General features: G+C 41.2%; 1 protein-coding gene and 1 long non-coding RNA gene across 2 annotated transcripts in view; both read right to left on the minus strand.

Annotated features, from left to right (window-relative positions):
* Positions 1–3,002: 3,002 nt before the first annotated feature.
* Positions 3,003–12,268, minus strand: part of LOC144666174 (uncharacterized) — a 72,382-nt gene continuing 63,116 nt past the window's right edge. The window contains exon 4 of the long non-coding RNA XR_013573135.1: positions 3,003–3,013. This is a non-coding gene — a long non-coding RNA (uncharacterized LOC144666174). The remainder of the gene's footprint in view (positions 3,014–12,268) is intronic.
* LOC144665133 (zinc finger protein 703-A-like) lies at positions 7,131–9,954 on the minus strand. Its single transcript, XM_078526305.1, has 2 exons — positions 8,920–9,954; positions 7,131–8,763 (listed from the first exon to the last, which is right to left on the minus strand). The coding sequence occupies exons 1-2, from the start codon at positions 9,067–9,069 to the stop codon at positions 7,543–7,545; spliced, it is 1,371 nt and encodes a 456-aa protein (XP_078382431.1). The 5' UTR covers positions 9,070–9,954; the 3' UTR covers positions 7,131–7,542.

Consider the following 12,268-nt stretch of genomic DNA (forward strand, 5'->3'; position numbering starts at 1 on the left):
GTTAGCCAGTATTCTGCGTCTGATACCTGTCCAGAAGTTTGATCTTCTTTTAACGGGGTGGTAAAGGGGAACGGTGCACGACGCGTGCCAGTTGAGCAAAAAATAGCGCGTGACACGTGAAAACAGCTCAAATCTTGCCGTTATCCGTGAATTGCCAGTCCAGCACAACGCGTGATCTGCTACTGGTGATTTGAAGACCGTGATTCGTGAATTCCGGCTAAAAGCGTTCGTGAAAACCGAAAATAAAATTACCTACTCATAAATCATTTTATGGTAGTAAACCAAAATTTACAAACGACACGAATCACGAAGCCAAAGATTGACCGTGTATGAAAGACGCGTTCTCTCAGCTTGACAATCAGTTTTAGATCTTGTCTCGCACTGTAAGCTCACCTGAGAGATCAAATCTTACTACTAGGTTATTGAAAAGTAAATTCCAGGCAAATGAACTAATCAGTTAAAGCTAGTTTTCTTCCAAAATGTAGAACCGCTGCCTGTAGAGCGCCGGACTGCTGTGCGGGAGGTCGTGGGTTCGAACCCCAGACCGGACCAACACTCAGGGTCTTAAAATAACTGAGGAGAATGTGCTGCCTTTGTAATTTCATCTGCAAATGGTTAGACATTCTAGTCTTCTCGGAAAAGAACGATAAACCGTAGGTCCCGTCTCCTGTATCTTCAGTCTTATAACACTGAACGTTAAAGAACCCACACACTATTCGCAAAAAGTAGGGCACGAAGCTCCCGGTGTTGTGGCCTGGCCTTTACAATTGTGTAGTAAAATTACAGTACGTGTAAAGCGCATTTGAACATATACATATGAAAATGCGCTATATAAATACATTATCATTAATTATCATTATTTATATACGTGATTCGTGAAATGATCCAATAAATACAAGTGATTCGCGATTTGAAGAAAAATAGGCATGTGATTCGGGAATCCCCCTTTACCACCCTGTTTTGTGAAACGTTAAAGGTTTTGCCAACGATCGCGTAAGCATTGCACGCATTACTTCAAAATTCAGCGAGTTACGCTAGCTTGTTGATGCACTTGGGTGGTTGTGCTTCTCCGAGTGTTTAGCTGCCTCTTGCGTACATCCATGACAGCCACAGAAGGAGAAATAAGATCACTGTCAATTTAATGGAACGCTGTTCCTTCTTACTACACGGGCTCCCAATTTCCGGCTTTTTATCAAAAAGGAAAGAAGGACATGTACAATTATAGCACAGAAACGCTAACTGGTGCATGCAACACCGTTTTCATGCAGTGGCCTAATCCTTATACATGAGCATTGCTATGTCTTGTAAACTTTTGAGTTTGGCTCACGTTTATTGTTTCTTCGTGCATGTCTGAAATATGCCATTTAGGTGTTTAAAAGGGCTTTCAAGGTATATATCTTGTTGAACAGTTTTGAAAGGTTCAGAAAAGGGTTGTAGTATATCTTTAAGGCGCGTAGCCAGCTTTTTGAAGACTTGTAGGCCTGGTCAATCGGCCGTGAGGACCGCTTTTCGAGGGGGGTGGGGCGGAGGAAGTCTGCAGCGAAAATAAGATCAAGACTCTTCAAAGTAAGTTCTCCTTTACTTTTCTGCTTATATTATGCCGTACTGTTTCATAGCACCTAAATTATAATATTTCATAGGAAGGATTTGGTCCAGTTTTCACTCATTCCAAAATAAACGCACTAGTCTTTTACGGCGTATGCCATTGTGGGTTTGTCTGTCACCTGGCTAGTCCAGGTAGTCTAAAAGGCTTCCAAGTTAATTTGCACTTGTTAGATGAGCCATGTTCTAATATATATTTCGCAATTACCCTTTTGCGATTAGAACACCTTAGCTATATATAGCTAAGGTACGTTACAAATTGCTTTCCGTTTCATCTTGAAAGTGTTTCAGCCGGAAATTTTCTTTCATCATACATTTAAAAATACGATTGGACTGAAAACTTTGTAGGCCTGGGCCTACAGGCCTTTAGGCTGGCTGCGCCCCTGCCGGACAGACTATTGTAGGTATGCATTCCATGGAAGGTATATGAAGGGCTTGGTGTCCTTGGGGCAGAGCCTCCCTGTGTGAAACTTTGTTGGGTGCTCCCTCCCCTCCCCTGTATAAGAGCAAGTTGAATGGGTTTAAAGGGACACTGTCACGGAGATTTTTCTGCTTTTCAGTAAAAAGTGCTAAAATTGGCAAAGTTCTCTTGCTCGTACACGAAATGCATCGATATCTAGAACATCAAGGTAAATATAAATAAAGCCGGTAAATTGTTTTGAAGGAAGACGGGAGCCGTTTTCATTTTTCAACTGTTTTCCAGACTACAAGGGCAGAACTTGAAAAAATCAGCCTGACTTTTTCGAATTTAGATCAAAAGTTCCTGGTGGCATCACATAAGTATAACTTGTTTAAAGATTCAGTACACTGGCATAGTAACTTTGAACAAAACTGGACCTCTATTCGTAGATTTCTATATCTCGGCCAAGAGAGAACAACGGCATATTTTTTTTTCTTTTTGCAAGCCGTGCCGAATAAAGTTAGGCCCAGGATGCTTAAATCCTTGCATGATGTGGCGTAAACTGCGAGAGTATCTTATTTTAAAAGCGGAGTTCATAGCTCAGTTCTTTTAATTTACCAAAACCCAAGTGCTTAGTGTTATGGGCATAGCCGCGGCGCGACAGATGCAAGCGCTCGTCTCCGCTTTTACTTATTCCTGTCCAAGAGAGGTCAACGGCATATTTTCTTCTTTCTGTAAGCTGTGAATTTCCGCTTAGTTAATGGAACGAAGCTTGTTTCATTCGAATTCGAGTTCGGTACACTTCGCTGTTCTAGATTTCGATCGACAGAGCCAGCAGGAATATTTTATGTCAACAGACCTCGCATCATGTGACTCCAAATTCGAGCAATGATTGGATAACTGTTTGTTTTGATCTGCGGATCAAAACATTTCCAAAAGTGGACATTCGTCTGAACTGTATACGTCTTTAAACTCTTAATTTTTGAAGTGAAGCTCGTGTCGACAGTGTCCCTTTAAGAATGACCAATAATGATCACAGTCGGGGGAATAAGTACCAGTTTAGGCAAATCTTCGTTGAAGCATTCGAAGAATTTCATCCAATCCAAAACTAGAACAAGCACTCGCGAGTACTCTGAAACCCGTCGCGCGTATAAATACGTCATGTTGCTTAGCAACTTTTGGGACGAACACTGCGGGCTCAGTCACTTCTCGGAGAAGTGATGTCACCATCAACTATCACTTGTTCCCCCGACTGGGTTAACTCAGTGCAACTGTCACTTAATTTTTAAAATTGCAAAAATTCTCAAAACGCTTTAATTTACGCTCAGCTTAAGCCCAGAAAAATGGAAGTCTGCGTCCTCAAATTAAAAAAAAAAAAAAAAACTGAGTGCAGGTAATCCGGCAGACACAAACCATCTGGTTCCTTTTTTTTTGGAATGTCGCAATTATGTGAAACTTTGAATGTTCAATTAAACAGTAAAAACTTGGACATTGTTTGAGATTGATTTATTGTCAGACGCAAGTTATTGGTTAGAAGGGGGTTGGAAGGTGTTTCTATCCAATGCTTGCAGTGGTTTTATGCAAGCTAGGTCTCATTATGTTTAGCCTGTCAACAATATAACACAAGAACTGAGTCCGACAAACTTTTGGTCAGCATAAATAGAAATTAACTAAATCGTCTCATTGTTAATTTCGTGTACCCCACGCGCGGTTATCGCGAAACGTCGCGCGCGCGCGCGCGTGGAGATCTTAGTGAGAAGATCACATAAATCGACACCATATTTCTTCTAATCAGCCAGCATGATGCTTTCCTCTCATAGTATGACAACTGACAAGTGATTCATCTTACAATCGCACATGTTTCAGCGCATGGTGCCAGTGGGTCTTTGATACAAGATGTAATTTCCCAACCCTTGACTTCATATCGCGCGCGTCACGTAGGCCAACTGACAAGGCGATATCAACACGAGCCGAAATCTGCTTATACTCGCCGCTATCGACCAGATCCACTTGATAGTGATTTCCTAGTTAACTTGTGTCTGTCAAGCTGTCGCCAGCCGGTCTGGAGATTTCCTTATCGTGGTTATTCCACTTGCAGCTTGTCGCCAAAGAACTTTAGCAAGACGAAAAAGAAAGCGCTCGTGCACGATCTACGCGCGCGTTGACCATTCCAAGATTGCATGTGTCAATTTGAGTCAATTTCATCTATGACCACTGTGTATTTTGAGGGTTTCCATAACCTTAAAATCAGTAACGTTATTGAAAAATTGTTCTCCAGCTTAAAGTCAGTTTTAGAATTTATACGCGCTTCTGTCTGTTTGTGAATGAACAGTCCTTAATTTTCCTGGAGTTTTTAGCCGCCAGTGCTCTCTTGAAAGAAAGCCTTCTCACTTTGCGATTGGAACTGACCGACACGACATTCATCGGCTTGAGATAAACCTTGAATCGTTCACTGTAAATTCTACAATTTTAGGAACAATCGAAAATGACGTTCGCAGCCGATTCGGAATCAACCGTCATCACTTTATTTTGTTTCGTCCGACGTTTCGGGTTTAGCCGAAGATTACATGTAAGACGCTCAAGTCAACGATTTTCTTCCCAACATAAACTTTGTTGAAAAAAGCGTTATATGTGTTTTCATTTCGTTTTCAGCGTTACCGCGTTATTTCGCCGATTTTTTTGGGAATACTAGCGAATTCATATCTTTGTTGCAGTTCCGCTCTTTGTCCAAAATGTATACTTAGTTTATTGTTTGACCATTAAATCCACATTGATTTGGTTTATACAACATCACTAGACTGAAGGAGGGAAATTAATGGCCGGCTTTTGACATAATCTTTTCTTTTTCTTTTTTTCTTGAAAGTGTGTAAAGCCATCCGACGGTCATACAAGCTCACTGAAATTCGTTGAACACTGATTTAAAAACTGTATTGATTAGAAGCGAACTAAATGGAATTTTTTACTGATGAAGTTTTGTTTCATCTCTCAGGATATGTTGCGGTGCATCGCTGAAACATCATTTAGTAACCAGTAGTTTTATGCGAGGAAAAATGTACCTTAAACGCGCCGGGGGGAACCTTCAAATTGTCGGTTGTTTTCTCGACAAATGCTAAAATGGGAAACAGGGGTGATTTCATATTTATGAAAATGGCGTTGGAGCTCATCAGGCCTAAGATCTGGGCGTAATTGAAAAGGAGAATTCAAAAGAGGGGCGTCAGAATTTGATAGAAGAAAACAGCGAGATGGTGTGAAAACAACGAGTCGGGAAACAAAGATACTAAAGAATAGAATTGTGTGCAATTGTACTTGAACAATTTTAAACGGCTCGAAACAGATAATCACAAATAAAAGGCCGGAATAACAACCCTACGACGTCCACCACGAGCGAAAATTGCCTTCAATAAAGCTTGTAGTGTAAAAATTTCGATTTCAACCTTCCTTCCATCTGGTAGCCCTTGAAATTAATAACACGCGTTTTCTTTATTTGCTCATCAACAGTCGGTTTCTGTAGCCTCTGTGTCCACTGTTCAACAACTCGAGGCCAAAATTAGCATCTAGAACAAACACACAAGCAGCTGAGTTCCTCTTTAAAATAAATTTGCTTTTGTGCAATGTATCAGGAAAAAGGAGTTGTGTCATTTTGGCACCAAGACAATGTCACTCGCGGGAAATGCCCTTGGCAACGATGGGTCATTTTCTTGGGTGCGATTTCAAACGCTATCACACTAGTCGAATTGGAAAGGCCATTTATTAGAGTGAATTAACGAAATCGGCTAGCGGATCAGAACCTCGGCCACAATTAGTTCTTGCCCTATTTTCATTACTCTCCATTTGAAAACTGTCGAGATCAAATCAACTTTTTCGTGGCTCAATAATCTTTAGTGAATCTTGTCTGCGGTGAAAGGTTTTGCTCGTGATCAAACAGTCCCGACACGACAAAACTCTACCGACGTCCATCAAACTGTCGCCTAGAGGTTTGATAACAGCAATTGCAATCACTCTCGCAGAATCTCACTATTAGACAAGTTGACAGCTTCAGAGCTCAGCTGTCGAGCTAGGGGTCGATCTAAATTACCTTCATAAAATATGTACAAAATTCGAGCAATTTCGTTGATATTAACAACGCATCTTATATGCCCCACCACATTTTCATACTGACTATCAATCGTGAAGATTTCGACCAAAACTCGATCCATATCAGAAGAGCACTTTCAGATAAAGATCAAAGCCTTCTATCGTGTTCATAAGATTGATAACACTTTAGTGAGGCATTTGCGAGACGCCGGCATATTTTCATTCCCCCCAAAAGCAATTTTCATTTCTCATTTTCGGAGCGGTATCGCATTGACCTGCCAAATTCAACACGACCTCTTTCGACTTGTTTGACAATTCGGACAAGCGGCCTTGTTTTAAGCAAAGGTGATTTACAGTCGCTAATGTTATCTCATTAAGATAGATCAACTTGAAAATATTCATTTAATTTTTAGTTAGGATTCCAAATTTTGACAGTTCATTTCCTAAGAAGCGACAACGCAAGATTGGTTTTCGCAGCAGGCGAGCCACGAATAGACAACATGATTGACAGCTCGTAATCGATATTGTGCGAAACGTGTGCTAAGATACGACAGAATAAACAAATAAATGTAAATCGGCGTTTTTGCCCTCAAACCGAAAATTGAACTCCCTTGTGAAAACTATTTGGACATGTGGCAAAACTCATGAAAATGTCTTTTAAGTTGCCGCTTCCCTTAAGACCTGTCAAAGCTGTCATTTCAAACGTGATCAGTTGTTAATGACAGAAACTTAGGCCCGTCACTCAAACATTCAAAAGGCTTGTTCACGAATAAAGCCAAAGAGGTTGAGCTAGTTGTATGCCACTTTTTGTCTTCAGCAAATGCCCCGCAGCGAGAAAAAAAACCGCTATCTAGAAATTACCACGTTTATCACGATAATTTTATCTAGGATGTTCTGTGAAGAGATCTGTGCGGTCATTTTCATTTCGAAGATAAAGTCTAGTACATTTTCCCCCATCTTATATCACGAACAAGCAACTATCAAAGCGGCAAGGAAAAAAAGATTCCGAAAAAGATAAATTCAACTCTTTCTTAAGCAAAACAAACCAGACAGCTTTTAACCTAAAATAACATGTTTTATTCATTGGATAAGCTATGTTCTTTTTATCTTGCGAAGTCTACACTTTCAAGGCGCATAAATGTCGCCTTGAAATCTTTGTACGTTCTAATCTAAGTGCAAAAATTACTTCCCATTAAAACCAACAACGAAGCTCATCAAAGAATACGTCGAAATTTCTTCTTATTTTCACCCAACCCATTTATCTTTCTTTAATATACAACGGTTAGTATCTCGAGTACCCTGTTTCGCCTTTGTTTAAAAATCACTAAAGTCGCCAAAACAGTTTCCGCTAAGTCTATTTCAGTGTAAGCACTCATCAAACGTTTTCACCTGACTTCACACAAATATACAAAGACGAAATTTTTATACAAGTTCAATTCTATCGCGCAGTCTATTGTACATATCGTTTATTTGAAAAGTCTATGTGCGTCGTAGCTGTGAAGGGGATACGGTGAATAACAACTGGTAGGTGCCGGTGGAAAGGCTGGTGGTTTATAATAATACGGTCGATATCTCGCGGAATGTAGGCTGGACTGTATAGGGCTTGTCCTGAGCTTGCACGGACACCCATGTACATTACACGTCGTTTGCGCGTACGGTGAACTCACTTGGCTTCCTGCTTGCGTATGGGTTCGTAGATGTTGGAATAGATCTTCCGAGGTCGAGAAAGATTTGCCACAATGTTTACTGCCTGCTACCCAATTGCAAACGTAAGGGGATGCCTCATCTGCCGTCCCTGGCTTGTACAGCGCCATACCATGGGGGTAGCCGAAGCAGGCAAAAGGCGATTGCGGGTTTTGCTCTGTTTTGACACTGTCGCACTGGGTGCAGTGAGGACCGCACTGTTGCATCGGGCTCGGAAATGCGTACGGTGAAAACTGCGGCTTACAGTTCGTGCAATTGACATCACGGCACACAGTTCTCTGAAGATAGTCCATATAGGGTGTGTTGGCAGCGGGGCTGTGCAGTTGAAATTGATGACGTCCGGCCCCGATGTTACTGAGCGCCGGGGATGATTCCCCGGTGTGAGGCGAGCAGAAGCCACATCCACATTGAGGAAAACTTGTTGGAAAATTCAACGGCATTGACGAAGGCAGACCGTGCGTTTTCAGACTAGAAGATTCCTGTCCTGCCGGTATTGGATACGGTTGTATAGTCGTCTTGAATGGTAGAATTGACGCTGGATGAACGTAGCCAGCGCCGCAATCCTTATGCAATGAGTGAACACCAAATGTCTGTTGGTTTGGATCTAAAAACATACCACAAACTCTACTACTTTGAGAAGAAGTCGAGTGGCTGCCACAATGCGCCTCGTCGCTTGACGGGTACTGCAACGAAGAGCTCTTCGCTCGTTCTTCCTTGCTGCTTGTAACAGGCGATAGAGACGTGTTATTTTCTTTACTCGGGGTGCGAAAACCTGCCTTTTCTGCGCTCATTTCGTCGTTTTTTTCACCGGCGGTGTGTTTGTACGGTTTAAAGGAAGATCTTGTTTCGTCGTCGCTTATCTTTCGGACTCGAGATGCGTTATCTTCTCCAGATTCGGTCGTTTCCTTTGATGGTTCGGTTTTGCCAATGCTGCTACAAGTCGCCGCTAGAAGGGCCAAGGGAGACTTTTTCTGCTCATCGTCCTACAGAGAAAAATAAAATAATAACACGGCTTGAGTTAACCGATAAGATGTGAAAATTATGATTAATTTTACCAAAGGGCTGGCTTCGCATAACTCGTTAACTATGAAGCCTCCGTGAGATATTTCAAAATATTTAGCCGTAACACGCAGCAGTACCTTGAAACTCAGAGGCTGAATATACTCCTGGTTACATTTAGAAACACTCTGGGTCAACATTTGTAATGCTTCCAGCGGAACACGATTGCTAGATCGAGATATATCAGTCGTTGGTTCTGTTGCTTTGAGAGCGATTGTTCGCGTCGGCATATCTGGTCTGTGTGTGTGTGCGGTAGGCCTTCTGAAATATTAAATACAACACAATGAAAGGTGTAGATACACAAGAAACGAGCCGACTACAGACAAAGCCAGCGCGCTCTTCTGTCGTAAATGAATTGGCTAGATTAGAGAACATTTGCCGCCGTCCAATGAGAGCGCGCCGTTAGCGATATTTCACTCCTTCATTGGATAATCAAACTGACAAAGTTGTCACTCTTGGACATCAAAGTAATTGGCTATATAAGATATTGATTGATGATTTGCCGTTTGACCAATCACAGAACAGGAGTTAATTAAGTACTGGATCACCTAGAGTGTCAGCGCCGCCGCTCATAAGCAATCAACCTGTCAATCATCGTCAATTATTTTTGTCACCTATTGTTTGAATATATGTGTTGAAGTGAGTTGTGTAAAACTTGTCAATTTCCAACTTGGTGTCCGTTGTGTGTTTAAAATCACGCTTTTGTCCGTATTGTTTTGCCAGAAGAGGCTCGAATAATGGCCGTTTCAGCGGGGTCTTCGAGTACCGCTGGTGGTTTTGGCGACGCGTTGACGTGAACGCGCGGTTGGTTACAAGTGTCTTCCAACTAGTGTATACTGTTCGGCGCTGTTTGATCCGATGACATCTCTCAGCGCTATCTTATCGAGCCATCAATCACTTCCACAGGCGTGCGGGGATTATGAATGAGATTAGATAATGTGTTGACATGTCTAATAGCTTTGACAGATCTGTCAAGTAACACCGAACGCTTGACTGGACATTTAGAACACTATTAGTGCTCGGCAAAGGACCGCCAGGACATGTAATAACACATGCTTCAAAAATCGTTATTAACCAAACAAAGACCTCCTGGCCAACGGGAACTCATTTCATAATGCAACCTTGCCAATATAGTTTTGGAAAATTAGGCAAAACATCATATTTCAGACGCCTATATTTGCATAATTAATTCTGCAACTAATAAAGCAATTATAAGAAGCGATAACAGATCTTAAGGAGCTTAAAATAACGAACAAAAAAAGAATTCTCTGTCCTTTTTTTAAACGATTGAGAGCTTTACGGATAACTATATTAATTTTCATTCTTCGTAAGAGCCGTTTGGTGTTTTGTGTTATTTATCTAGCTTTCGTCCAATTTTGAATGAACGACGTTTAGCTGGCATGAAGAACAGGCATAGGACAGCTGGAAGCGCTCTGACAATACCCTTTATAAACAGCTTCTAGGAGTGTTTACTTGGACCCCAAATAAAAGCAGATGATCTTATGAGATAAGAATTGAAAATTCGCTCGGGAAGTTATTAAATGATAGCCCGACACACGAAAGGCCATAGCGCCTGCAGAGCGAGAGAGGAACACGAAATAGCGCGATATACATCGCCTCGTCAAACAAACAAAACTTTTATTTGAAAGAGAAAACCAGGATTCTTTTTTGATCCGCTCTGTGGGTTTTTTTCATCAAATATTCCATTAAAAAACTACCAAATCCGCGCGACAAAAGCTTCTTGCGGGTAGCTTTGACATAACACATATTATTGTGGGACAATACATTGAAGTGGTGAAAAGCTTTTACAATGCAAACAAAAGCGCTGGATAATTTGTTTTTCACAGTCACAACTCATTCCGTTTTTGACAGGTAATCTATAGTTATCAAAAACAAACAATTGCCGCCGCCAGAGCTGTCAAACATCCCATCCGCCCGTCATCTCATCACTGCTTTCATTACGACTAAAAACACAACCCTTTTGCGGCAAAAGGACACGCGCGCTGGCCTTATTGAGTTTAATAGGCCCTCAAACAAACTCATCAAAAACGCTCTTAATAACTCCTCAGAGTCCAAAGACACTGCATTGCTGTAACTTGAGCGCAGATTTGATCGAGAACCTACCTGGCTAACAAAGTAATTAAATCTTGGACGACGTGTCGTACTAGCCCATGCTACTTAAATAGCTCATTAGCGCCTTGAGCTGTCACTGCAAAAGATGTTTGGCGCTCTCACAATATGAGTGATCGCCGCCGAACAAGATAAAAGAGTACCGCGCTCAAGGAGCTGTCATTTTAAGGCGGAAATGTCAGCCGTTTCTCAAGTGTGCTGTCGAACTTGTCTGCATGTCAAACAAACCCAACTAAATGCTCTGAGGCATTTGGCGCCGGCTTGGTCAAAACATGCGAGCAAGGGCCACGCCTTCGCTCCCTCGGACCTGAAGGGCTCTAACCATTAGCTAATTTCCAATATTTTATCACGAAAACTTCACCATTTTTCGCTATTTTTTTAATAATTTCTACAACATGACACATATTTCACTTGGTATAGTATAACGCTTTTCAACTCGAAAGCGTTGTTCGAATCGTCTGTCATATATACTTGCATGTGTTTCAAGCGGCAGATGATACGACGAAAGCGTATAAATATACTTCATAGATATCTATAAATGATTTTTTTAAGGTGCTTGTATTGCCTTCCATTTAAATTCCTTCTAGTATCAGGCTTTTAAAGTATTTCCTTTTTAAAAAAATGCCGGTCTAGATCAAGATGTGGCGATCCACAATTTAGGACAATTTTACATCTGTCATGATATAAAATTTTCTTGGCAGGTGAAAAGGAAGACGAAAATATACTAAAAAAACTTGGAAATTTTGGCTTTAAAAGTTCGATTATATTCACTCAGGGTTATTAAGACATGAAATTAATCAAATTCATGAAAACGAATGAGCTGGACATGCAATTAAAAATTTGCCGCATTCTATTCAAACAAAACTTGTTGTCGAGATACTCAACAATTTATTTAGTATTCTATTTTCTTTGATATTTTATAAGGTGGTTATTATCGCGAAATTCCTCGCGTGTCCCAAAATATTGATAGCGACAGCTGAACGCGCGCTCACTAAAAACTGAAGAGCTTTGAACTGGCGAGAAGTTTTTTAGCTTGATATTCCCTTTCGTAGAAATTAATACAGCACGAAGTTTGTTTTGTTAGCTTGACAAAGATCCGGTGTAAAATACGAGTAACTAGACTGGTGTCAAATGCAACAAACTGAAGACTCTCGAAGCCACTTGTGATGCAAGTGAGAAAGGAATTGAAACGAAAAGCGTCGTTTTAAATATCCTGTGTGCTTCCTGAGTTGTTCATAAACTCTAATGGAACATTCGGAAACAGCCTGCCACGCTGCCACGCGCTGGAAAGAGGACACT

The sequence above is a fragment of the Oculina patagonica genome, chromosome 9 (assembly GCF_052425735.1).
Source record: "Oculina patagonica isolate OP01 chromosome 9, crgOcupat, whole genome shotgun sequence".
Classification (NCBI taxonomy): Eukaryota; Metazoa; Cnidaria; class Anthozoa; order Scleractinia; family Oculinidae; genus Oculina; species Oculina patagonica.